We start from the raw sequence: 26,349 nt of genomic DNA, 5'->3' as shown, positions 1-26,349 counted from the left end.
AAAACAAACAAAAGGAAGTATTTTTTCACAGAACGCATAGTCAACCTGTGGAACTCCTTGACAGAGGATGTTGTGAAGGCCAAGACTATAACAGGGTTCAAAAAAGAACTAGATATGTTCCTGGAGGACAGGTCCACCAATGGCTATTAGCCAGCATGGGCAGGGATGGTGTCCCTAGCCTCTGTTTGCCAGAAGCTGGGAATGGGTGACAGGGGATGGATCACTTGATGACTCCCTGTTCTGTTCATTCCCTCTGGGCACCTGCCATTGGCCGCTGTTGGAAGACAGGGATACTGGGCTAGATGGACCTTTGGTCTGACCCAGTGTGGCCATTCTGATGTTCTTATGTTAACTATGTGGGGAAAGCAGACAAAGTGAGGACTGGCTGCCACTCAGTCCTCAGCCGCCGCGGAAACCTGCCCAATGCTCTCCAAAGGTGAGCCGGGGGGCTCAGAGTCATCACTCTGCTAGACACTGACAATCACTGACTGAACAGACCTGGATTTACGGCTTCTTACAATGATCTGTAGCCCACTGAGCCCCCCCTTTTTTGCCCTCAGACTGCAGAGATGTTAACAGGCCTCTGTTAACAGGCTAACTACTTCTGCAAACCCATCTCTTCCCACCAGGGAGGCCTGGAGAAGCACTGGGTGGCTCCATAGCTTCTTGCCTCCCCACCAGAAGTTGGTCCAGTAGAAGATATTACCTCACCCGCCTGGTCTCTCCTGCCATAAAGACAGGCAGCTGCCGGCTGTGCTGGATCACAGGGGCTGGCCTGCAGCCCTGGGGCAGAACTGGAGAGACCCAGCACAAACATGACCCTGCCTAGCCGACCCCCTCCCCTCCAGCTGACTGCTGCTCAGCAGGCCTGGGGCAGGGTCTCTCAAGGCACAGACTCATCCCCTCTGTGCCGGGGCTCAGTGCTGGGAGGGCCAGAGATCCCTGCACCACTTCTGGGACCTTAGAGTCATGGCTGCTTCCCCCATGCCTGGGATTCCCAGATCCAGAGGCCAGGAGTTCAGGGCCTGGGACCCTCCTGACCCAGTTCCTGCCCCTGAGCGCCAGTGCTGATGAGGGGACACAGTGCTGCCGTCGCACAGTTCACTGGGGTGCTCCCCTCCACCCCGACCCCACCGCACCCTGAGGAGATGGGCAGCTTGGGCGACCATGAGACCTGGTAACCATAGCTACACGGGGGACGGTGCCACAAGGCTATGGAACTGGTATCTCCCCAGTGTGCCAGCCCCCCACGCGGTCCCACACGTCTGCAAGGGGAGGCCACACGGCCTTCCCGCCTCTGGGCTCCTGCCCTAGCTCTGCCAAGGTGAGCAGAGAGGCCAAGGTTGAGACCGCTCCGACTGGCCTGTGGCAGGGCTCCCCCCAGCCCCACTGCTCTGCCAGGCCATCCCAGGCGAGCTCCTGGGCTCTCGCAGGTGGGTTGCTGGCTGCAGCACTGGGATGGCTCCCAGCAGTGGGGTGTCTCTGAAACCAGCAGGGCTGGGCACCGTGGGGAGGCCACACCTGAGCTCCCTGAAACCAGGCTGGGCAGTGTCGGGAGTGCTCCCCGCTCGTCCTCCCTTTCCGCACCCATCAGACCCAGGCGACCCCTGGGGAGAAGGCCCTGAGTCCCCCTGCAGTCAGCCCGGGCAGCACAGGGGCAATGGGCAGCTCGCTGTGCCAGGCTGTGGGGCAGCCGGCCCGGGCGTGACTGCCCAGGGCAGGGGCTGGGGAGGGGCAGTAGGGCTCCGGTGTGGGCCCTGACCCTCCTGGCACCGTGCTGGGCACAGAGAACAGGCCGCAGAGCACCGGGTGCCCCTCAGTTACAGAAGGCAGCGGAGTCAGGGTGGCAGGCCGTGGGAAGCTGACTCCTGCCACAATGGTCCGGTCTGTGCCAACACAGCCTGGCCACGGCGAGCCCCCCAGGGTCCTCAGAGCCCCCTGGCAAGAGGGGCATGGTCTGGGCCATTCCTGCCTTGGCCCTGGGCCTGCAGCTCTTCCCACGTGAAGCTCTCGTCTCCTTGGCGTGAGAACCCAGCAGATTCCTTACCCACGGCACAAGCCAGCCTGCTCCTGGCCTGAGGGACCTTTGGATTTCCTCAGGAAAGGGAGCAAAGCCAGGCTCAGAGCAGTCTTAGAGCTACCACCCCCTAACCACACCTCCCCTGCCCCGCAGCCTGTGCCCTGTGCTCCTCCCACATTGTGCCCTCACCAGGGGTCTCCACCAAGGGGCTGGGATGGATAGTGAGGGGCTGAGATGCTCGTCAGGCACTGGTAGGATCCAGCTGAGGGTGCAGCATGCAAAGGGGATACCCAGAAATGTGTATGCAGGGGCTGGCAACCCTGCCACAGGATATGTTCTCGGGCCACCTCGCTCGTTGCCTGGGGACACTTCCCCTCAGCTCCCGGGGTTTCAGGGGGATCGCTCAGTCTGTGATGCTGGGGACCCCGGATCTGAGCCCAGCTCTGGGTACCTCACACCCCTCGGCCCCAGATCTGAGCCCACCTCTGGGCAGCTCACGCCCCTCGGCCCCGGAGCCGAGCCCAGCTCTGGGTACCTCATGCCCCTCGGCCCGGAGCCGAGCCCAGCTCTGGGTACCTCATGCCCCTCGGCCCGGAGCCGAGCCCAGCTCTGGGTACCTCACGCCCCTCGGCCCCAGATCCGAGCCCAGCCTTGGGCACATCACACACCACGACCCCAGATCTGAGCCCTGCTCTGGACACTTCACTCCCCTTGCCCCTGCCAAGCCCGGATCGGAGCCCTGCACTGGGCCCTCATCCCTGTGGCTGGTGGCTGCTGTGAAGAAGCCATCAGTGCTGGGCACTTGACACCTCATGGCTGTAAATGAGACGAGTGCCAAACCGGGCCTGTCAGCGCTAAAGAATCATAGAATCATAGAATATCAGGGTTGGAAGGGACCCCAGAAGGTCATCTAGTCCAACCCCCCGCTCGAAGCAGGACCAATTCCCAGTTAAATCATCCCAGCCAGGGCTTTGTCAAGCCTGACCTTAAAAACCTCTAAGGAAGGAGATTCTACCACCTCCCTAGGTAACGCATTCCAGTGTTTCACCACCCTCTTAGTGAAAAAGTTTTTCCTAATATCCAATCTAAACCTCCCCCACTGCAGCTTGAGACCATTACTCCTCGTTCTGTCATCTGCTACCATTGAGAACAGTCTAGAGCCATCCTCTTTGGAACCCCCTTTCAGGTAGTTGAAAGCAGCTATCAAATCCCCCCTCATTCTTCTCTTCTGCAGGCTAAACAATCCCAGCTCCCTCAGCCTCTCCTCATAAGTCATGTGTTCTAGACCCCTAATCATTTTTGTTGCCCTTCGCTGGACTCTCTCCAATTTATCCACATCCTTCTTGTAGTGTGGGGCCCAAAACTGGACACAGTACTCCAGATGAGGCCTCACCAATGTCGAATAGAGGGGAACGATCACGTCCCTTGATCTGCTGGCAATGCCCCTACTTATACATCCCAAAATGCCATTGGCCTTCTTGGCAACAAGGGCTCACTGTTGACTCATATCCAGCTTTTCGTCCACTGTAACCCCTAGGTCCTTTTCTGCAGAACTGCTGCCTAGCCATTCGGTCCCTAGTCTGTAGCGGTGCATTGGATTCTTCCATCCTAAGTGCAGGACCCTGCACTTATCCTTATTGAACCTCATCAGATTTCTTTTGGCCCAATCCTCCAATTTGTCTAGGTCCTTCTGTATCCTATCCCTCCCCTCCAGCGTATCTACCACTCCTCCCAGTTTAGTATCATCCGCAAATTTGCTGAGGGTGCAATCCACACCATCCTCCAGATCATTTATGAAGATATTGAACAAAACTGGCCCCAGGACCGACCCTTGGGGCACTCCACTTGATACCGGCTGCCAACTAGACATGGAGCCATTGATCACTACCCGTTGAGCCCGACAATCTAGCCAGCTTTCTACCCACCTTATAGTGCATTCATCCAGCCCATACTTCCTTAACTTGCTGACAAGAATACTGTGGGAGACCGTGTCAAAAGCTTTGCTAAAGTCAAGAAACGAAACATCCACTGCTTTCCCTTCATCCACAGAACCAGTAATCTCATCATAAAAGGCGATTAGATTAGTCAGGCATGACCTTCCCTTGGTGAATCCATGCTGGCTGTTCCTGATCACTTTCCTCTCATGCAAGTGCTTCAGGATTGATTCTTTGAGGACCTGCTCCATGATATTTCCAGGGACTGAGGTGAGGCTGACTGGCCTGTAGTTCCCAGGATCCTCCTTCTTCCCTTTTTAAAGATTGGCACTACATTAGCCTTTTTCCAGTCATCCGGGACTTCCCCCGTTCGCCACGAGTTTTCAAAGATAAGGAAAAGGACATGTCTGGGGGATGTTTGCTCTGGGGTGACTGGCTGGGTCACTGGTGCTGCCCCTGGGCAAACGGCCGGAGCTGCCAGGGACAGGGTGCGGCAACCCTATCTGAGCGCTCCAGGCCACAGGCCCGCGGAAGGTGCAGCAGATGAATGTTACCAGGCCACGAGCTAGGCCAAAGGAGCCAGGTTCCTGTCTGACACCCCGGGAGCCGTTCTCCTCAGACCAGCTCTGAGCCCAGGGTTACGACCTGTGGCCTTCAGCTCCGCTCACCCAGCCATGGCGTGATCGTCCCTGCACGTGCACGCTCGGTAACCTGCTCACATGCACACCCGTTCACCAACACGCACCCGCAGACACAGGCGTAGGAGTGCACTGCTGTTCGTGAGTCCCATTGCAACGCTGTGCGTGCCATGGACCCACGCAATCCCCAGCTGCTGCACAGACTTAGCCCAGCACCAGCGACTGCCGACTCCACCACGTGGAGCCAGTGCCTGGGGACCCCTTGTCTCTCAGGCCGTCAAAGGGCAGAGGGGCACAGTTCCTGCCGGAGCTGCACCGAGTCCTGGGACTCCATCTCCTGGCTCTGGCAGCTGCCTGAGGAGCTCTGGGGCGCACGAACAGGGCTGGGGCTGACTCTCCCTGCAGCCAGGGCTGGGGGCAACGAGGAGCCCCGAGGGTGCAGCAGGGGGTGAAGCGGTGGGGAGCAGGCCCCACTTTGCACAGCCCCCGGCCAGCCTGGGACCAGCGGGGGAGCAGCGCCCCCTGGTGTGGAGTAGAGGGCTCAGCAACCTGGCACTGGCTCCTGGTCAACCCTTCCAGGCTCGGCAGCGTGACTCCGGCAGCCGGGGCCCCTAGGTACCAGTAGCCAGATCTCCAGAGGAGCTGGCCCTCTGGGCATCAGGTCTCAGAGCGAGGTGCCCAACTTCATGTGTGGGCATTCGGCCCTTCCCCGGCAGGACTCTGGGGAGTCCAGGTGTAATTGGATCAAAGCTGCAGAACAATGGGGAAAGCCAGGCCAGGCCAGGGGGCTCCTCCCTCGCTTGGGGCACGTGGATCCATCGCGACAGCTCCCCTCGGGCTCTGAGCTGCCAGGCGCCTGGACTGGCTGCAGCCTGCTCCCCTGTGCGTGCCTGGAAAGGCAGCACCCGCGTGTCGGTCTCGTTCCCTGCGGGAGGGCACGAGTAGCCGGAGCTCCAGAGGGAATGGCCCCATGCCGGGGACGTGGCCAGCCCAGGCCTATGCACTCCATAGTGCCGTTCCCCAGAGCCCTAACCCCAGGGAGGGGCAGCAGCAGGATCCCCTGCCCCAGAGTCACAAAGGGGGTGGGGGGCAGCGGGATTGGGGGAGGGGCAATGGGAGCTGGGGGTACCTGGGGCATGGGGAAACCAGGTTGCCTCCCACAGCTCCCTCCCCTCCCAGGGGGCTCCGGGCAGGCAGGGGCCCAGCAGGGATCAGGGAGGCACACAGGCCACCTGGTTACTGCCTGAATCCGGCACTAACGCGTCCCTACAGCCAAGCAGCCCCCTCTCAGGGTGTGGGTACCAGGCTGCACCGTGTGAGCATTGATTCAGACCTGAGTCCCAGGAAATGCCCCTCCTGCCCCCTCTCCCCATGGTGCCAGGAGGGTGCTAGGCCCCAGCTGCAAAATGGGGAGGCTCAGCTGGACTCCAATGCACGCACTCAGCTCCAGCAGCCTGGGACCCAGGGGACCAGCACCCAGAGCCTGCCGCAAAGTCACAGCCATGGCAACCAGCCTCTGCCCGGGGTGCTCCGGCCTCTGCCCTGCCTCTGCACAATGGCCTGCAGGGGTGATGCCGGGCAGGGGAGGGTGGGACCAGAGCACCCATGCCCCATGGGGCTCAGGTCCCAGAGTGAGCTGGAGCCTAGCAGGGGAACCACGCCGAGAGCTCCCACAGAAACCAGCCTCTGCCCCAGGGGGTAAGGCTCTTCTAACTCGCTGGCCTCGCGTTTTGCTACCGCAGAGAGCTGGGACCATAGGTCAGAGACCAGATTGTCCGAGAGCTGGATCTAGGCAGCAGTTAGAGTAAAGCGAACACGCACAATGTATTCTGTAGCTTTGGGGCCTTCTGCGTGAGGCCGTGCAGTGCTCGCCTGGCTGGTGAACCACTGCTGGCGGAGCAGCTCCTACCCCAGCCTAGATGCTGGCAGCCCAGCTGCTCCCGCTGGCCAGCCCTCCCTCAGGCAAAGCAAGCCATGGGAGCCTGTTCCTCCCGCCGGCAGCAAGCACGGCCAGGGCGTGGGCTTTTGGAGATTGGCTGCATGTTGACCAGCATGCCCCGCAGGACTGAGTTCCTGCCCACCACGGGGCAGGCAGGTCTGCGGAGCAGGCTAGAGGGCTGTCAGCAAAGCCCAATGCGGGGCCTGCAGGGCAGGGGGAAGAGCGGTCAACAAAGCCCAGTGTGGGGCTGGCGGGCCTGTGGGGCAGGAGGGGGTCTGCAGGGCAGGCCCCAGGGCTGTCAGCAAAGCCCAGCACCGGCTCTGGCTTGGGCCCCTGGAATTCGCAGGCAGCTGCAAGCCAAGGCAGAGCCAGACCAGCAGTCAGCAACTCCCTTTCTCAGTAAGGCCACTGCTAAAATTAGAGCCGCTGCCGGGCAGAGCAGAGAGGAGCCTGCGGGGCTGAGACAGGCACCCAGGCCTCTGGCCTAGCAGCGAAGGAAGCTCTCCCCCTCCCTCGGAGGGGGCACCAGCCAGAGGATACTGAGCATTCAGGCTCTTTCATTCACCTTATTTTCTGCCCTCCCCAACACGGATGCCTCAGCAGAACAAGCTGGGGACAAGCACCCCAAAGCTACAGCCCTCCTGGAGCACCCTCCAGCCACTGGCACCTGCCTCAGTTTCCCTCCTTCAGGGTCCCCAGGAGCTCTACACAGGCTCTCTTGCCTCACTAACACCCTCCGCAGGGCTAGTTTATTACAAACCTGTGTGCAAAATAGCCTGCAACAAGAGTCTCCAACATGGGCCATTTCTCACACCCTGATATCTAGTCCCTCGAGGCCTCCCACTCCTGCATCTTCACCAGTCCCTGGGCTCGTCATCTCCTGTCCTACTGCCAGGCCAGCCACCTCAGCCTTCCAGCCAGAGTGCAGCCCTGCTCTTCCCAGCAGGACCCCCTAGCCCCTCTGCTGCGATCCCTCGCTCCCTTGGTCCTGCCACTGCTCCCAGCCTCCAGCTCCCTGGCTTAGGGACAGCAGCCAGCAACCCCTCCCGCTGCTCTCCCGCCTTCCCCCAGGAACCAACTGCAGCTCCCTGCAGTCCCTAGCAGCTCTCACCTGCTGCTCACCCATCCCCAGACAGCCCTGCTCACCTCGCTCCCAACTGCTTTCAGGGCCCAGATGCCCCTTTTCGAGTCCACTGGGAGTCATGGGTGGAGGGAGCCTCCAGGCCACACGGGGCTCAGTGCTTGAGGCAGATTCCTGGGAGTGGGAGACAGGTGCATGGGGCTCTCAGCAAACAGGCTGGAGTTTGGCTTGGCCCGAAGGACCAATGATTGTTTTAAGGGCCATGATCCCCTTGCCCCCTAAAGAGAGACTCATGTTGGAGGGACGGGACTGCCAGCTCTTCCTAGCCCTGGGACTCACACACTATGGGTCCCCAAAGACACCACACTCCCAGGCAGGGCCGGTGCAAGGATATTTTGCACCCTAGGTGAAACTTCCACCTTGCGTCCCTCCCCTATATATCAAAATCTACTACATTTCATTCTACCTTTAGAATATCTAATTATTGTTATGAATAAAATGCATGAAATCAAAATGGTGGATACTCCACCATACAACTGACAATATCAACATGACAAATGTCAACAACCTACACAGGCATATTCGTACAATAAACAGATACACTCAGATGCCGAGCAGCCACACACCATTGGCCCAGAGTGTTCGCGAAATGGTGCAGCAGCGAGCGCCAGAGTCTGAGATCTGAAACAACGCAACAAATATAACTAGCCTCAGTCGACAGCCTCCGAACCCGAGTGAACTCGGCTCGGCGCACGGCCTGTCAGAACGGGGGACGGCCGCGCGACGAGGACAACGACGTCCTGGCCACTTTGTACCGTCGTGAAGCAGTAGGCGTGTGCCCGCCACGCAGAGCTGGCGTGGGCTATAGCTGGAACCTACGAGAGAACGACAAGTTAAAATGCAAGTTCAACAATGTTTCTCTTCTCTTTATTCATTCGTTTTCCAGCAATAGTGTAAAAAAAATGGGGGGGGGCACCACTTTTTGGTGCTCCCAAATCTTGGTGCCCTAGGCGGCCACCTAGTTGGCCTAAAGAAAAGGAGTACTTGTGGCACCTTAGAGACTAACCAATTTATTTGAGCATGAGCTTTCGTGGGCTACAGCTCACTTAGTGGTTACCCCGGCCCTGCTCCCAGGAACATTCTGCCCTCCTCCTGCCTTTAACTGTGGCCTGGTTTGTGGCCGCTCGCTCTGGAGAGCTGTCAGAGCCAGGACTGACGCCGGCCCAGCCCCCCATGCGGGCAGGTTGGAACCTTGTGTCACGGAGTGTGGGGGAGTCCGGGCCCTGCACCCCTCTTCCTGGGATTCACTGAGCCAGTAAAGTAAAACAGAAGGTTTATTGGACAACAGGAACACAGTCCAAAACAGAGCTTGTGGGTACAACCAGGACCCCTCAATCACGTCCTTCTGGGGGAGCAGGGAGCTTAGACCCCAGCCCTGGGGTTCCCTGTGTTCCTCTCCCCAGCCCCAACCTGAAAAACTAAACCCACCCAGCAGGTTCCCTGCTGCAGTCTCCGTCCGCATTCCTGGGCAGAGGTGTTACCTCCCCCTCGCACTCCCGGCTCAGGTGACAGGCTCCCAGGTCTCCCATCCCCAGTGAAACTCCCCTGCCCCATTCCCAGGTCAACACTCCCGCCGCCCCGCTGCGTCACACTTTGGGCTCCAGGACGCTGGGAAGCTGTTGCAGCCTTGTGAGTGAAGCGAGGCTGCCGAGAATGAGCCATTCCTGGGGTGGGCCTCACCCCAGCCATTAGCTGAGGTCTGGGGGCCCAGCAGGAGCCACGTGCAGGGTGCAGAACACGTCGCTGGCACCATGTTACACCTGGGAGCCCCCAGGGTCTGTGACAGGGAACGGTGAAGCCAAGGCCCCTCACTCATGCCCGCAGAACACGCTGCATAGAGACCGGGTGAGCTGGGAAGCGTCCAGGCTTAGCTCAGGCTTTCAGCAGGCCGGGGTCCTGGCAAGCAGCCGTGTCGCTCACCAGCACCACGCTCCCTTTGGAGGGCTGAGCTCATGTTCCCGCCCTAGGGCACCGCTGCTGAGCCCCCCTCACGTCCCAGCGGACGAAAGAGGTAGCTCCAGGCCCACCGCTTGGAGCTTGAAGGGTACCCGGATGCCAGCTCCGCACCAGCCACTGGCTCCGTTCTTAGCTCGACAGGGCTCCAGGCAGCAGACAGTGCTGGGGAGGGACCGACCCCAAGGACTTTCCAGAGCAACCCCAGCCATGCCGCCACGTGGAACCACTCGGCCCTGGGCAGGTCACCGGGGACTATCAGATAAGCCAGCGAGCGGCTCCCCTTAGAGCTGCTAAGCTGGAGGGGAGCCAAGGGAAGCACAGGAGGGCGATTTCGGTTCACCCTCAAACAGGACCCAGGCAGGCTGCGGCCTTCAGCTTTTATTCCTTTCTTATTGCTTGAGAAAGCGAAGGCCGGACGCACCCCCTGCTAGAGCCTGGCTCAGGGCGGGCAGGTGTGTGTGAGCTCCCTCTGCATTGCTCTACCGTGCCCCGTCTAGCCCTGCAGCCCCCGTGACTCCAGCCCCAGGCCCACCCCACTCCCGGCTGCTGCGCGGTTCTGCAGCCCTCATGCAGTGCGAGGATTTAAACTCAAGGGACGGTTTCCATATTAGCAGCAGTGACGTCTCCTTTTTCCCTGGGGCTGCTTCCCCCTCACCCTGCCCAGCTGCCTGCCCTGGGTGTGGAGACTAGCCACCTTGACACCCACTTACCCACCACGGCGTGAGAGCAGCTTCCGGGAAGGGCAAAGATGCCCCCCGGAGCCCCTCCTGCCTGCCCTTGCCACTCTGCCCCTGCCCATTCCCTGGCAGCAAGTCGCACCAACAGCCACAACCCAGCACGTGAGGGCCTGAGTCTGCCCCTGCAGCGGCCTCCCGCTGCCCCAAGTCTCTGGGTGGGGAGTACGTAGCCAAGCCAGTAGCCACTGCTGGAAGCACCTCGCTGCCTGCCCTTTGTCCCCTGCCTTGATGCTGTTTATTGCTGGCTGCCTGCGTCCTTGGGACGCTCTGTCTGGCAGCAGCTGCTCCCCGGACACACTGGCTCTGCACCAGCTCCGAGGCACCGGAGCCCCATTTTGCAGGGGCAGCTCCCCCGGCTGCCCTGCCCAGCCACGGGGCTGAGGAGCCCTGGGCCGGGCCACAGGGGTAACTTCTGGGGAAGCAGGACGGCGTGGTCAAGCCTAGCGGGGGAGTGGCTGCCTCCTGGAGACTGGGCCTCAGCTGCCAGTCCCAGCCCCAAACCAGACTGTGTCTGCCCCCATTCGGCCCAAGAACCCTGTTCCTCTCAATGTGCAGAGCCCCCATTCAGGCACCCCTGTGCCTGGACATGCCAGCACGGAGCCCAGACAGGCTCCCCGAACCCCCCCAGCACAGGGGCCCCAAGCACGTAGCTGTCGGTAGGAAAGCAGCAGCCCTTGGGGAAAGGGCTCCTTGGGGGAGGAGACCCGCTGGGGAAATGAGCGACTTGCTCCCTGAAGATTAGTGACAAAAGGACAGGTCGTGCACCTGGGGTACTGAGCCCAGCTGCAGACCCCTCAATCCCGGGGCTCTGGACCCGGGTGGGGAGAGTCCCTCTCTTGAGGGCTCTGGGCCATGTCCGGATCCTGCACTCAGCTCTGGGCCCCTCCATCCTCGAGATGCTGCAGCCTGGAGAGCGGTCAGGCGAGCTGGGGTGGCCCGAGGTTTGGGGCCCTGTTCCAGCAGATGCGTGAGGCCCTCAGCAGGGCTGGGGGCACAGAGGCAAGGGCAGGGGGCTGAGAGGTAGGACGCCCATTGCCCCTACCCAGGGCTCCTTGCCAGGAAGAGAACCAGAGACAGGAGATGGAAAGAGCTGAGCCGGGCCAGTCCATCAGTAGGGCAGAAGCTATGGTGCTGGGGAGAGGGACAGGCAGGGTGGGCCTGGAGAAGAGACCGCGGGGTGGGGGCTCAGAAGCGGCAGAGGAGGTGTAATGGCGAGGGGGCAGAGGCCCGCCCCATGGTACTGGGGAAGGGTTATGAACAGACTGAAATCACTGGGCAGAGATGGGGTCCTGGTCCCTGTCTCACAGAGATGGGTCTGGGTCTAACTTGGGGAGGGGGATCAGGGTGTGACTGGGGGCTCAGGGTCTACGTCTCCCAGCGGGGCTGGGCCACTCCGCGTCCTGATCTGGGGGAAGTCTCGGGTCTCCCGGCAGGGCAAAGGTGGGTGGGTGGGTGTCTCCTGGCGGGGGGGGACAGAGAGGGGCTTGGCGTCTGGATCTCCCGGAGGGGGGGCAGAGGGGGGCTCAGAGCTCCCGGCGGGAGGGGAGGGGCAGAGATGGACTCGGGGTCCGTGTCTCCCGGCGGGGGAAGGCAGAGGGAGGGTCTCGGGACTCCCAGTGGGGGGGGGGGGCAAAAGGGGGCTCCCGGCGGGAGGCAGAGGGAGGGGCTCGGAGTCTGGGTCTTCCGGCGGGGGGGAACAGACGGGGGCTCGGGGCTCCTGGGGGGGGGCAGAGGGGGACTTGGGGCTCCCGGCCAGGGGGCGGCGGGGAGTGTGTCTTGGGGCTCCCGGCCGGGGGGCGGCAGAAGGGGGGGTCTCGGGGCTCCTGGCGGGGGAGGCAGAGGGAGGGGCTCGGGGCTCCCGGTGGCGGGGCGGCAGAAGGAGGGGGTCTTGGGGCTCTCAGCCGGGGGGCGGCAGAAGGGGGGGTTTCGGGGCTCCCGGCGGGGGAGGCAGAGGGAGAGGTCTCGGGGCTCCCAAGGGGGGGGGCGGCAGAGGGAGGGGTCCGGGGCTCCCGGCGGGGAGGGGGCAGACGGAGGGGGGACCGGGGCTCCCGGCGGGGGGGGCAGAGGGGGGGGTCCGGGCTCCCGGCGGGGGGGGCAGAGGGGGGGTCCGGGCTCCCGGCGGGGGGGGCAGAGGGGGGGTCCGGGCTCCCGGCGGGGGGGCGGCAGAGAGGGGGGTCCGGGCTCCCGGCGGGGGGGCGGCAGAGAGGGGGGTCCGGGGCTCCCGGCGGGGGGGCGGCAGAGAGGGGGGTCCGGGGCTCCCGGCGGGGGGGCGGCAGACGGAGGGGGGTCCGGGGTCCCGGGGGAGGCGGCAGAGGGGGGTCCGGGGCTCCCGGCGGGGGGGTCAGACGGAGGGGGGTCCGGGGCTCCCGGCGGGGGGGCGGCAGGGGGGGTCCGGGCTCCCGGCGGGGGGGTCAGAGGGGGGTCCGGGGCTCCCGGCGGGGGGGCGGCAGGGGGGGGGTCCGGGGCTCCCGGCGGGGGGGCGGCAGAGAGGGGGGTCCGGGGCTCCCGGCGGGGGGGCGGCAGACGGAGGGGGGTCCGGGGTCCCGGGGGAGGCGGCAGAGGGGGGTCCGGGGCTCCCGGCGGGGGGGTCAGACGGAGGGGGGTCCGGGGCTCCCGGCGGGGGGGCGGCAGGGGGGGTCCGGGCTCCCGGCGGGGGGGTCAGAGGGGGGTCCGGGGCTCCCGGCGGGGGGGCGGCAGGGGGGGTCCGGGGTTCCCGGCGGGGGGGTCAGAGGGGGGTCCGGGCTCCCGGCCGGCCGGGAACAAAGGCAGCACGTGGCGCTCGGGGCAGCCGCGCCGGGGTCCCGGGGCCGGGCGGGGGCCGCGCTCCGCCCCGGGGAGGCGCCGGGCCGCGCTGCCCAATGCGCGGAGGCGCCGGGCCGGGCGGGGCCCGCTCACGTGTCCCGGCCGCCCCGAGTCCGCGGCCGGCGCTGCCCGGCTCCGTGTCCCGCGATGGCCCGGTACCTCGGCGCAGCCCCGGCGCTTTGCCGCGCCGCCGCCCCCGGCCTGAGCCGCCGCCCCGCCGCCGCCCTGGCCCCGGCGCTGGGCGCGCACCAGCCGCGCCGCCACTGTGAGTCCGGGGCCCGGGGGAGCCCGGGGGGGCCCGGGGCCCGGGGGCCCCCAAAGGGCGGAGGCAGCTGCGGGGCGGGTGCGGGAAGCCGGGCCCCCGCGCGAGCGACTCCCCGCCCCACGGGCCCCCCGGCCCCGCCCGGGCCCCCCGGCTGCTCCCGCGACGCGGCCGGTGACCTTGGGCCGCCCGGGCCTTGGGCTCTGCCGGGCGCCTGGCCCGTCTGCCCGGCTCTGCCCCGCGGAGCGGCGTCGGGTCCCGGGGGCTGCCCGCCCCGTCCGCCCTCGGTGCGCGGGGCAGCTGGGTCTCCGCAGCCCCGCCCTGCCCTGGGAGCGGCCCCTGTGCTCCGAGCCGCCCAGCCCGGCCTTCGGAGGGGTGCTGAGCCCTGCCGCCAGCCGGGCCCGGGTGGGGGGTCGGGGGCTCCCGGGCCTGGCGTGCGGGTCGACCCAGGGCCTGCGGGAACGCGGGCCGGGGGGCGGCTCCTGCCCAGGGCCCGGCCAGCCCCGGGGCCCCTCCGGCCACGCCGCGTGTGCTGGCGGGGGCAGCGGGCAGCCCGAGCGCGGCTCCCCCGGAGCGTAGCCTGCGAGGGCCGGGCCGTGGAAAGAGGCGGCGGGATTCCTGCGGCGTAGCGGGTCTCCGGGCGCGCCGGCCGCGACCTGCTCCCTCCCCGGAGAGGGCAGGGCGCGGCTCTCGCCCAGGGGCTGCCAGCAGCTGCTTTCCGAGAATGGCTGCAGCTAGCGTGGGAGCTCAGTGGGTCAGGATGGTGCTGGTGCTGGTGCAGACCTGGGGGGGGGCTGCCCTCCTCGGCCTGAGTCTTGCGGTGCAGCTGGGGAAGGGGAGGCCTCACTCCAGAGCCAAATGGGTCTAATCTGTCCTGGGAGGTCCCTGGGAGCAGTGCTCTAGACAGCCCGGCTAGGTCTAGGCTGCAGCGCCGAATGCCTGGGTCCTAGCAGTGTGAGGGGACGCCCATAACCTGCCTTCAGAGCAGGAGACTGTTCTCCGGCCCCTCCGGCTGAGCCCCGGCCTGGGTTCTTGGAGTCCTGCTGGCTGCCTTGCTCTGGTCTGACTCAGGGCACCATGCCTGGCTCTCAGGGCTGCTGTCAGGCCTGCAAATCTAGGATATTGCTGGCACCCAGCCGGCAGCTCTTTGGGAAGTGTTTGCTTTTGTGAAGCCAGTTCTGGGCTGTTCAGCTTGTGGCCTGTCTGAAAGAACCTGCTCCTCTAAGGTCGTTCAAGGGCGTCGGACCCTTCAGCCTGGCCTAGAGCTCTGGATTTCAAGGCGCAGGAGGGGGAAGAAAGGGGCTTCTGAAAGCCTCTTGTCTGGGCAGCTCCTGCTGTGAATTCTGTTTGTCCCCTCTCCCTCCCCTCCAGTCACCCCTCTGGGCTGTGAAATGGAACAAGCCCCTTTGTGTGAGGCTGGCGGTGGGCCCGGAGCTGCCTGGGAAAGTGCTCACCATGCTAATGCCCTTTCAGAGCTGGAAAGGCCAGCCCTGGATCTCTCTCCCTGCCGCCATGCGGGTGCCCGGGCCTGTGTGCATTCCCCTGCTCTGCCCAGCCGCACTGTGTGCTGGAGGCTGGGGATCAGCTGGCTTCTGCTGCAGCTCATCTGCTGGGAGTGGAAGGGCTGGTTTCTAGTCCCTGATTCCTGTGAGGAGACAGGCCAGCCGCTGCTCTAGAGCGGAGAGCAGGGAGCTGGCAGCAGGCCCTGGCCTGGAGTCAGGATTTGAGTCACAGCATGCGTTTAATTCACTTTCCCTTTAGACAAGATCAGCTGCCGCCCTGGATCCCAGGCGAGAATGAGCTGCACTTAGAGGGCGTTTGTGTGTCCCTAGGTCACCGCCTAGGCCTATGGAGCAGTGCTTTGCCCTTGGCCTTTGGTGCCAGCTGGTGATGGGGAGCAGGCGTGATTCTCCCTGCGAGGGTGTGCCCCACGTTTTCCAGGGGGAGTTTGGGCTGGCTGGGCTCCAGGGGCCTCTGTCCCTGGGTGATACATGCTGCTGGAGGAGCCTGGCAATGGCTTGATGGGATGCCGGGTTCCCTTGGGGCAGTTAGAGCTGGTTCTGGCCCCTGGTCATGGGGCTTCTCAGTTCAAGGAGCTCTGGCTACAAGCCAGCGTGTTTGAATCAGGGCGGGGAATTGCTAAACCCGGACAGGGCTCCCTCGGCTGGAGGCTGGCGCTGCCCGCCTCCCACACGGCCACCTGCTCAGTCTCCACGGCTGGGGGCGGCTTGGGCTGGGCAGATGGCTAGGGTCAGTGGCAGCCTCTGCTCCCAGGTGGCAGGTGCTCTGACAGCAATGATGTTTCTTCCTAGATGCTGACAAACGGATCAAGGTGGCCAAGCCGGTGGTGGAGATGGATGGGGATGAGATGACGCGGATCATCTGGGAGTTCATCAAGGAGAAGGTAGTGTTTGGGGGCAGCAGATGGTCTGCGGGGTGGGAGAGCCCTCCTGCCCCCCGTGGGGCATAGGACCCAAGCTCTGGGGGGGTGGGGGGGGAGGATGAGACTCGTTTGCCCCCTGATGCTGGGTCCTCTGCAGGCGTGGTGACTGGCCAGGTTTCACACGGGCCAGCAGCTCAGGTCCATGCCCCCATCCCTGCTGCCTGTGGGCGAGCTGTCCATGCCCCTCGCTGCTTCAGCAGCACAAACGTGGCCGGAACGCAGGCTGTGTCTAGCCGGCTGGGCCAGTGGGAGCGCCGGGGTTTCTGAAGCTCCCTGGAGAGGATGCAGTCTTGCGTCATGGAACCTGGCTTCCCTCGGTCCTGCTGCTGTCCCCAGCCAGGAAGCAGGTGTCTGAGAACCACCCCCCTGTGGGCTTTGCAGTTTCCTGCGAGTGCGAGAGCCCGGAAGTGGCCCCCGTTGTGGGGCTGGTTCCAACTGTGCCGCAAGGCTGCGGAGGGGAGCGGCAGCTCCAAGGCGACATCCGTGCTTCCTGCGCTCAGCCCCAGCGCGTCTGTAGCGGGTGGGTGTGGCTCCAGGAGCAGCGTTCCCAGCCCCTGGGGCAGCTCGGACACAGCCAGCTCTGCTGCCCCGCTCCCTGCGCGCCGGCGTGGTCTGGGCGCCGTGCCCCTCACGCTGAGCGTGCCCTTTCCCCACCTTGCCCTCCAGCTGATCCTGCCCAACGTCGACGTGCAGCTGAAGTACTTCGACCTGGGCCTGCCGAACCGGGACCAGACAGACGACCAGGTCACCATTGACTCGGCGCTGGCTACCCAGAAGTACAGCGTGGCCGTGAAGTGTGCCACCATCACGCCTGATGAAGCCAGAGTGGAAGGTGCAGAGGGCAGGCTGCCAGGGAGAGGGGTGAGGTTGCTCCTGGGACAGGCGCTGCCGTGGCAGGGGACCCTGGGCAGCGAGCCCAGACCTCACTGAGCACTGGAGGAGATGGAGTAGGGCTCAGACTCCATGTGAGCTGGGCTTGGGGGACTGGGCTGGGCTGGGCTGCTCTCTGTGGGGCACTTACCCTCCTCCCCCTTGTCTGCACTCCCTGCTCCTGGCAGCTCCTTGGGCGTCTGAGTCTTGCTGTACTCGCTCCTGGGGCCTGTGCAGGGGCAGCTCCAGCCTCTGGGTTCTGGTGCCGCCCAGCGCCCCTGGCTGGGGCAGGCATAGGCATCTCTGCTCTGCCTCCTGGCTGGGTCCCAGCACTGACCTCGGCGCAGACAGATGCTGCGGTTCTAGCAGCCCCTGGGCATCACGACACCTTCTCCCTGCGCTGCCTGGCTCCTTGCCACTCAGTGACACGGGGAGGTCAGGGCTCGCTGGCTGGAGCCGGCCCTCCGAGCAGCAGGGGCTCAGGCGTGAAGGGCTGGCCTGCAGGAGCTGAGCTGTGACCCTGGACCGTGAGACCCCCCCCAGTGTGAGGTGTGGCTCCTGGCTGGCACTGCAGGGGCTGGCATGGGGTTGGGCTGCCAGGGTGCCTAGTGGGGAGGATGCTGTGGAGGGGGTTGTGTGTGGGAGGGGGCTGGGCCCATGGCACGTCTTCCTCCCCCTCCCCCCTTGTTTGTAGAGTTCAAGCTGAAGAAGATGTGGAAGAGCCCCAACGGCACAATCCGAAACATCTTGGGCGGGACCGTCTTCAGGGAGCCCATCGTCTGCAAGAACATTCCCCGCCTGGTCCCGGGCTGGACCAAGCCCATCACCATCGGCAGACATGCCCACGGCGACCAGGTGAGCCTGCCACTGCGGGGCCCTGTGTGGGCCGGGGTGGCTGGACGGCAGCAGGCACCGACCGTGTGCCCATGGCTCAGCAGGGGGCTGGCGTGGGGCCTGTGGGGTGCTGAAGTGGGGGCTGTTGGCAGCGAGTGCAGGGGCGGGCTCGGGGTGGGTGGTTGCCATGGCTGCTGAGCGTAACTCTTTGGCCTGTTTTCAGTACAAGGCCACAGACTTCGTTGTGGACAGGTCCGGGACATTCAAGATGGTGTTCACCCCGAAGGACGGCAGTGCCGTGAAGGAGTGGGAGGTTTACAACTTCCCTGGCGGGGGTGTCGGCATGGGCATGTACAACACGGACGAGGTGAGAGGCGGGCAGGCACAGCCGGGGTGTTCTCCAGTCCTGGCGCTGCAGGGCTGGGGGACGGGAGCAACTGATGCTGGCAGCCCCTCTCGGCATGGGGGTGAGGGTTCCCGGTGGGGCTATGCCCTTCTTGGCTAGCAGGATCTCAGCCCGACTCCCCTTATGGCCTAGCACAGCCCTCCACATGCTGCCCGGGGAGCCAGCCCGTGGCTGCAATGAGGGGTCCCCTGCCCAGCTGCCTCCTGGGCTGGGAAACGGGCAGAGGCTGTAGGTGGAGTGTGGGAGCCAAGCCCTGGCTGGGGGACGGGCTCCTTCTCTCCCTTGGGCGTTGGCAGTTGGACGAGGCCTGAGCCCATCTGGGGCTGCCTGGAACCAGCCAAAGGCAGCTGCCAAGAGACTCAGCTGCCCCCTCCCTGCCCCGCGGCGCCTGCAGCTGGCGCTGAGGGAGTCACCGGCCGGCCCACACTCCCTTGCAGTCTATCTCCGGCTTCGCGCACAGCTGCTTCCAGTACGCCATCCAGAAGAAGTTGCCCCTCTACATGAGCACCAAGAACACCATCCTCAAGGCCTACGATGGGCGCTTCAAAGACATCTTCCAGGAGATCTTCGACAAGTACGGCCTGACCTGTCCTGAGCCCTCCCTGGGGAGTCCCTGAGCCGCCCCACTCCCTACAGTGCCCCTGCCGGGGGTCCCCTGGTGCCGCCCCGCTCCCTACAGTGCCCCTGCCGGGGGTCCCCTGGTGCCGCCCCGCTCCCTACAGCGCCCCTGCTGGGGAGGGCAGGACCAGCGTACTGTATGGTAGTAGCCCTGCAAGAGTGGCTCTGTGCAGGTGGGTCCAGGCTGGAGGCCTGGCCCTGGTGCTATTATGTTGAAGGCCCATGAAGCTGATTAGAGCCTTTAGAGCCTGTGTCTAGAAGCAGCTGCCCTTGGGGAGATGCAGAGGGGTTTACTGGGTACCCAGCTCTTCCCATCCTGCCTGAGCCGTGGAGGCTCTCTGGGTGCGCTCCAGGGTGGGGGCAGGGGCTCCCGGTGACTGTGCTCTCGGCTCCCCAGGCACTACAAGACGGAGTTTGACAAGCTGAAGATCTGGTATGAGCACCGGCTCATCGATGACATGGTGGCCCAGGTGCTGAAATCCTCCGGCGGCTTCGTCTGGGCCTGTAAGAACTACGACGGTGATGTCCAGTCGGACATCCTGGCCCAAGGTAACGCTGGGTGGGGGGGCCACCACAGGGCTCAGCCCCGGACTTGTGGGGGCTGAGGCCCTCCTGCTCGGCCTGGCTGGGGAGGGCAGCCTTATGCCTGGGGCATCTCCATGCAGGATCTGCCAGTGCTGCCTTGCCCTGCAGGCCAGGGGCTCCCGGGCTGCTCCTCACTGGACTCTGCTTCGCGCTCTAGGGTTCGGTTCCCTGGGCCTGATGACCTCCGTCTTGGTGTGCCCGGATGGAAAGACCATAGAAGCTGAGGCAGCCCATGGCACTGTCACCCGCCACTACCGGGAGCACCAGAAGGTGGGTGTGCGCACCCCCCCACCCGCCCCGCAAGCACTGCACCTGCTCTGTGAGTGCGGCTGGGGCCCCCCCCCGCCCGTGCCCAGTCCAGGGGAGGGGCTTGGCAGTGAGCAGAGAGTCCCTGTTCACACTCTGGATGAGGGAGGGGCTGGGGACTGGCCAGTGTGCCCCTCTGGGGCTGTTTCCCTGCCCTGAGCCTGCCAGGTGTGGGGTGGGATCCAGGGTCTCTCCCGGCAGCTCTGGGTGGGGAGGAGCGTGCATTGCTTGCTGCGGCTGCCCAGAGCCTCGGGGTGCAGGGCTGGGTCAGTGTCTCCCCATCACTAGGTGTTCTGATGCTCTGCCCTCCTGCAGGGACGACCCACCAGCACTAACCCCATTGCCAGCATCTTTGCCTGGACGCGTGGCCTGGAGCACAGAGGCAAGCTGGACAGTAACCCGGATCTCATGAAGTAAGCATTGCACCAGAGCAGCAGCCAGCACCAGCCCAGGGCCAGTGCTGCAGCTCAGTCTCCTGGAGCCCGGAGCCTTCCCTCAGCTGGCAGGCGGCTGACCCCCTCTTTGGGGCTAATGTCGCCGGTGACTGTACCAGGCCATGGGTCGCTTCTGTGGAAGGAGCCTGGCTGGCCACCGTGTCAGGGTAACGCGGCTCCTTGGCCAGCCCCGAGACCAGAGCCAGGCTTCCAGCAACAGCCTGGTCGGTGGGCTGTGGGGAGGAAAGCGGGGTGCAGGCTGTGACCTTGTTGTCTCCCCCCAGGTTTGCTCAGACTCTGGAGAAGGTCTGCGTGGAGACGGTGGAGAGTGGAGCTATGACAAAGGACCTTGCAGGCTGCATCCACGGGCTCAGCAAGTGAGTGACTCACAGGGGGGAGCAGGGGGCTGAGCGCTCTGGGGCCTGGCTCCCTGCTCGGGGGGTGGTGGGGGTGGGGCTCTGTAGAGCTGCCCCCGCTGCCTGGCTCAGACAGGACCGTGCCCCTTTGCGCTGTTGTCCTCCCACCCGCTCCTCAGGCACCCCTTATCCATCCAGCACCCTGGAAAGGCCAGTGCTGCCAGGGGGTGGGTGATACCTTTGTCCCACCTGGCTCTGCAGCATCTGTACCCTGAGCTGTCGGGCTCGTGAGGGTGCTCTTGTGCTGGGAATTGGGCAGGATGGGGTCCCCGTGCCTGGTGTCTCTGGGGGGAGCTGGAGGCTTGACTGTCACACAGCAGAGACAGCGGGGTCCCTGCTCGTGCTGCCATGCAGGACAGGTGGCTGCAGGGGCCTGTCCCCACTCCCCCCCGTCAGCCAGGCCAGACTCCACAGGGACCTGCTGCAGCTGGCTCAGGGGCTGCACTTGCTCCCAGCATTGCTGCGAGGCAGGTCCGGCTGCCCGTGCGGGACAGAGAAGCCAATGAAGGGGCAGCGGGAGAGGCTGCCAGCGCAGTCCCCCCGACCCTCCTCCCTTGTCTTTCAGCGTGAAGCTGAACGAGCACTATGTGAACACCACGGACTTCCTGGACGCAATCAAGAACAACTTGGACAAAGCCCTGGGCAAGCAGTAGAGGCGAGGGGCTGCTCAGGGGTGGGGTGGGGGGGTGTCCATCCGTCCGCGTGCCGTGGTACCCGGGCCGGGCAGTTTACCTCATGAACAGGCTAGGAGCGAACGCTGCTCTGAGCTCATGGCCTGGGCCCAGGAACACTCGGATTCGTTTTTATAACGTGTTTTTTAAAGTATTTCTAGGAGCGTGAGTGCCAGGGGCTTGTGGCCAGGCCTGGCCAGTGCTGCCAGGCGTGTGCTTAATTTATGTAACCTCTGACCTCATGGTGCCAAGTGTAGCTAATAAACCTCTTCACCCTCCTGCTGTCTGCTGCCCAGAAAGGGTTAACAGGCCACTGGCCAGTTGCAGTTGCTTTGCTGCGCCCTGGTGGCAAACTCCCCTCTCGTTACCCCTGGACCGTTACCCCATACTGCATTCACCTCCAGGAAGAGCCCTGCCTGCAGCCCCGCCCCCAGCCAAAGCTGCTCTTTGGGCAGGTGCAGGGCCAGGCCAGCAGCCAGGGTGGGGCCTGCCCCCCCCGGGAAGTCCCACAGCTAAAGGCTGCTGTGTGGAATGACTGGGAAACAGCTGTCCCAGCGAGGGACCTCCAGTGCAGCCGAGAGCTTTGCATGCATGAGCCCAGTGCCTGCGCTGTGCACACAATGCAGTGACGGCAGGAGCTGCACCCTGCTGCTGTCCTCCACTCAGGGACAGGCATGCGCCAGCCACCCAGTCCTCTCCGGCCTCGGCAATCCCCATCTCTGCCCCTGGGCCCGGCCTGCCTGCGAGGGCTCCGGCGCTGACCTAGAAGAGGCCGTGTAGAGAACGCGGCAGGGAGCGAGTGGCTGCCTCCTGGGCAGTCAGAGATCCTGCTCCACCTTCCCTCTTCCTGGGCTCAGCCGTGCTTCAGCATGCTTGCTGCAGGCGCTGTCTGGTAAGGGGGGCCAAAGGCAGCTTGCAGCCGGAGGGCTTGCACCCCAGGCCCTGCGAGGGATGTGGGCCAGCAATGGCACCTAGGGCTCAATTGCCACCTAGTTTTTGGGCAGCTTTATTTGAGAGTCCCTCAGCATTGCTGGGGCAGGGGAAAAGTGACTGCAAAGCTGGAGCTGCCAGTGGCTGAGCTCCACCAGTAAGGCCTGGCCTGGGCATTCCTCAGCAGCCCAGATAGCCTGGCTGTGGGCTAGCACCCGCCCTTCCACTGTTCCCCAGGGAGGGGGCGTTGGCACTGAAGGGGAATGGGGTGAGCTGCATGCTCACCTCCCTGCTGAGGCCTGGTCTTTCTGTGCTTGTGCAGAGCCAGGGTCACACTGTCCTGAGCTGGCAGGAGATGGGAAAGTGGCAAAGCCTCTTCCCCTGTGTAAAGCCCTGGAGCCCTTAAAGGAGCAGCTTCCCTGCCTGCAGCCAGCTAGCATAGGGCCTGCCTTGCTTGGGCCATAAGTCCAGCCTTTGCTGGCTGCCCGAAACACATGCAGGAGGGCAGCATGGAGGCATGGTCTCTGGGTGCCCCCCGGGCTTCCCTCTCCAGCCCAGCAGCCACTAGTATACTGGGGTTGTTTATAGGCTGGGGGAGGTTACTGGAACCCTTGGTGCAGATGCTTCACTGCATCCTCTCCCTGCTGTGCTTTGCTTCCCTAAGCTGCTGTTTCCACACAGTTCCAGCCTCTGCCCTTGCTCTGGGACTCGCTGGATCTTGCACTTAGGCCAGGGCTGGCTCCCTGGGTGCTGCTGGGGGACACGCCCCTGGGGCAGGTTCCTGCAGCCATGTTTTTCCGGCTGGTCGAGAGAATAAGGGGGTTGTGCTGCAGCCTGGAGTTCCCTATGCTTCTCCGGTAAGAGCCCCTGCCCCAGGGCCTGCCTCACCTGCTACCCTCTGCCCCCTGGTGTGCACTGCCAGGGGGCTGGGCCGCTGCTGTTACGCCAGCCCCAGGGCAGAAATCCTCTCCCTAAGCAGCAGCCTGGGGAAGTAACAGCGCCTACCCCGTCCTCCCTTGGGTTCCCTCGGCCAGTCTTCATGGGCAGCAGGCACACACAGTCACTTTCCTTCAGGGAGCGCTGGCAGCTCTGGGCCCCAGCGTGTCCCCATTCCGGATGCGCTCCCCCCCTGGGAATCCAGCACCCCCCCCAGCAGCTCCAGCTCACACGCAAGTTACACAGCGTTACAAAGGAAGGTGGTTTGATTTATCCTTTAACCACTCAGCACATCTGAAAAAAATAAATTACTTCAAAATACCACCATTTTTCAGGTTTGTACAGGTCTGTTGTCCTTTAAACACAGCGCTCAGCCCTGAGCCTCCCCTGGGGTCGATAAGAAAATACTCTCTGTGTACAGGGCTAGCTCCAGCTCAGCTTGGCAGCAGCATCTCGCCCTGCCCCTCCGGGCTGATGCTAGAGCAAGTGGTCCTGGCCCCTGCGTGGGCAAAGGGGGGAGAGCAGGAGAGGCCCCCCATGGCTATTTCCTGTGGTGGAGGGTAGCCGCACAGCCAAGAGGGGAGATAAAGTGGGACTAGCTGCAGTCCCCACCACAGCAGACTAGGGAGGAGGTAGAATATAATTAATGCTCATCAGATTCTGGACCATGCCTTTCCCTACCTGGGGAAAATATGGTGGCCAGAGAGCATCTCTTCTAGTGCCCCCCAGGGGCTGAGCCCAGGAGCCAGCGCTCCCTCCCAGTGCCGCAGCCTGAGCGCTATGCTCACCCTTAGACTGCAGGCAGGAATGAACACAGGGATCTCTGCTCTTCCCCCAGGCAAGGGGTGGTGAAAAAGGAGCCCTGAGAGGGGATGACCTAGGTGAGGGGCCTGCGGGCCTGCAGCAGGCCCAGTCTCACTCCACCCTGGATGGCCTGAGGAGTGAGTGGCACAGCACATCACCTCTGCAGGCCTATGGCTGAGGGCTACTACTTCCTGCAGCCCAGCTCCAGCCTGGCTCTGCCAGGGCTCAGAGCCATCCCCATTTCCTCCTTCACCATGGGGCAGGCCCCGCTGAGCCTGGCTTTTGGTTCTGGATGCTGCAGCAGGGGACAGGAGCTTGTTTTCCCCATGTCACGCCCTGTCTTGACCCCGCACATGGCTGGGCCTAGGCCCCCATCTCTCGGCTACAACATGTTGTAATAGGCCATTTCCTTCATGGCCTGCTCGGTCAGGGCATTCTCGTCCGGGGGGTTGCCCACCCCTGCGTAGTCATAGGCATTCTCCTCATCGTACTCCTCCATTTCCTGCTGGGGGTCTAGCTCCACATGTTCCGCCCCGGTCAGTTCCATCATGGGATCTAGGAACGACACGACACGACACGTGGGGTCGGAGGACAGGGCGGCTGGGCAGTCGCATGCATCGTGCCATGCGATGCGGAGCACGGCCCAGCAGCACAGCCGGGGCAGGGCATTTCTGACACCCACCTACCTTGGAGAGCTGGCCCTGAACCCCCTGAGTAATGTGTGGCCAGCTGGGGAGCTGGACACCTGTCTCTGATGTTCCTGATAGTGGGGCTTTCATATTAGCCTCCCCGTCCCTGGCTGTCCGCTATCATAACCTGCCAGGAAAGGGGAATGCAAAGGAGGCAGCCCCTCCCCCCATGCTCTGACCCACATCTGCAAGACCCTTTCAAGGCCCTGGAGCAGTGGCAATGCAGTGCTGCGCCTGACCGTAGGAGGTGGTTTTCATCAGAACGGCCAGACTGGGTCAGACCAAAGGTCTCTCCAGCCCAGTATCCTGTCTACCGCCAGTGACCAATGCCAGGTGCCCCAGAGGGAGTGAACCTAACAGGTAAGGACCTAGTGATCTCTCTCCTGCCATCCATCTCCGCCCTCTGGCAAACAGAGGCTAGGGACACCATTCCTCACCCATCCTGGCTAATAGCCATTAATGGACTTAACCTCCATGAATGTATCCAGTTCTCTTTTAAACCCTGTTATAGTCCTAGCCTTCACAACCTCCTCAGGCAAGGAGTTCCACAGGTTGACTCTGTGCTGAATGAAGAACTTCCTTTTGCTTGTTTTAAACCTGCTGCCCATTAATTTCATTTGGTGGCCCCTAGTTCTTATATTATGGGAACAAGTAAATAACTTTTCCTTATTCACTTTCTCCATACCACTCATGGTTTTATAGACCTTTATCACATCCCTCCCTTAGTCTCCTCTTTTCCAAGCTGAAAAGTCCTAGCCTCTTTAATCTCTCCTCATATGGGACCCGTTCCAAACCCCTAATCATTTTAGTTGCCCCTTTCTGAACCTTTTCTAATGCCAGTGTATCTTTTTTGAGATGAGGGGACCACATCTGTACACAGTATTCAAGATGTGGGTGTACCATGGATTTATATAAGGGTAAGAAGATATTCTCCGTCTTATTCGCTATCCCTTTTTTAATGATTCCTAACATCCCGTTTGCTTTTTTGACTGCCACTGCACACTGAGTGGACATCTTCAGAGAACGATCCACGATGACGCCAAGATCTTTCTCCTGATTAGTTGTAGCTAAATTACCCCCCCCCATCATATCGTATGTATAGGTGGGGTTATTTTTTCCAATGTGCATTACTTTACATTTATCCACATTAAATTTCATTTGCCATTTTGTTGCCCAAGCACTTAGTTTTGTGAGATCTTTCTGAAGTTCTTCACAGTCTGCTTTGGTCTTAACTATCTTGAGCAGTTTAGTATCATCTGCAAACTTTGCCACCTCACTGTTTACCCCTTTCTCTGGATCATTTATGAATAAGTTGAATAGGATTGGTCCTAGGACTGACCCTTAGGGAACACCACTAGTTACCCCTCTCCATTCTGAAAATTTACCATTTATTCCTACCCTTTGTTCCCTGTCTTTTAACTAGTTCTCAATCCATGAAAGGATCTTCTCTTTTATCCCATGACAACTTAATTTACATAAGAGCCTTTGGTGAGGGACCTTGTCAAAGGCTTTTTGGAAATCTAAGTACACTATGTCCACTGGATTCCCCTTGTCCACATGGTTGTTGACCCGCTCAAAGAACTCTAATCCATTAGTAAGACATGATCTCCTGTTACAGAAACCATGTTGACTTTTGTGTAACAATTGATGCTCTTCAAAGTGTCTGACAATTCTATTCTTTACCCTCATTCCCCTGGCCCACGGTGCACTCTGGGGCCCAGGTGTCAGGCTTTGTAACACTGTGCCTGAGTGCCAGGCAGTGCAGGTGTCTAGCTGGCTTGCTTGCCCACCACCACCCTCCCCGTGTGATGGGCTGCCCCATGGCATGCTGCCATCTCTGGCACTTAGTGATTACAGCATAGACCCAGGTCAGCACCCCTGGTACAATGCACTTTGAGGACCATGCAGATGGTTTTTCAATTGCAGTGGCATGGCAGAATCTCAGCCTTCATTAATGGGCGTACAGTGCTAGCTGAGA

At 62.7% G+C, this 26,349-nt stretch overlaps 2 protein-coding genes across 4 annotated transcripts in view; one reads left to right on the top strand and one right to left on the bottom strand.

Annotated features, from left to right (window-relative positions):
* The first annotated feature begins 13,281 nt into the window (after positions 1-13,281).
* IDH2 (isocitrate dehydrogenase (NADP(+)) 2) lies at positions 13,282-21,290 on the top strand. The gene is made up of 11 exons (XM_073304578.2): positions 13,282-13,432; positions 15,742-15,833; positions 16,539-16,704; positions 17,437-17,597; positions 17,800-17,943; positions 18,420-18,556; positions 18,998-19,149; positions 19,343-19,455; positions 19,807-19,904; positions 20,210-20,302; positions 20,907-21,290. The coding sequence occupies exons 1-11, from the start codon at positions 13,315-13,317 to the stop codon at positions 20,992-20,994; spliced, it is 1,362 nt and encodes a 453-aa protein (XP_073160679.1). The 5' UTR covers positions 13,282-13,314; the 3' UTR covers positions 20,995-21,290.
* Positions 21,291-23,126: 1,836 nt separating this feature from the next.
* The window catches only part of ZNF710 (zinc finger protein 710), a 51,038-nt gene continuing 47,815 nt past the window's right edge, over positions 23,127-26,349 (bottom strand). For all 3 annotated transcript variants that reach the window (XM_073304576.2, XM_073304575.2, XM_073304577.2), the window contains one exon: positions 23,127-24,237. In XM_073304576.2, coding sequence (XP_073160677.2) covers positions 24,065-24,237 — 173 coding nt within the window. In that variant the 3' untranslated portion in view covers positions 23,127-24,064. The remainder of the gene's footprint in view (positions 24,238-26,349) is intronic.

The sequence above is a fragment of the Lepidochelys kempii genome, chromosome 10 (genome assembly GCF_965140285.1).
Source record: "Lepidochelys kempii isolate rLepKem1 chromosome 10, rLepKem1.hap1, whole genome shotgun sequence".
Taxonomy (NCBI): Eukaryota; Metazoa; Chordata; order Testudines; family Cheloniidae; genus Lepidochelys; species Lepidochelys kempii.
This window is presented reverse-complemented; position numbering and strand designations above follow the sequence as displayed.

Bases quoted from the DNA above. Each gene is read 5' to 3' on its own strand.
- IDH2 (XM_073304578.2), top strand. From the start codon at position 13,315: ATGGCCCGGTACCTCGGCGCAGCCCCGGCGCTTTGCCGCGCCGCCGCC. The intron at 17,598-17,799 runs GTGAGCCTGCCA...GCCTGTTTTCAG, and splicing joins GACATGCCCACGGCGACCAG to TACAAGGCCACAGACTTCGT. The intron at 18,557-18,997 runs GTACGGCCTGAC...TCGGCTCCCCAG, and splicing joins TTCCAGGAGATCTTCGACAA to GCACTACAAGACGGAGTTTG.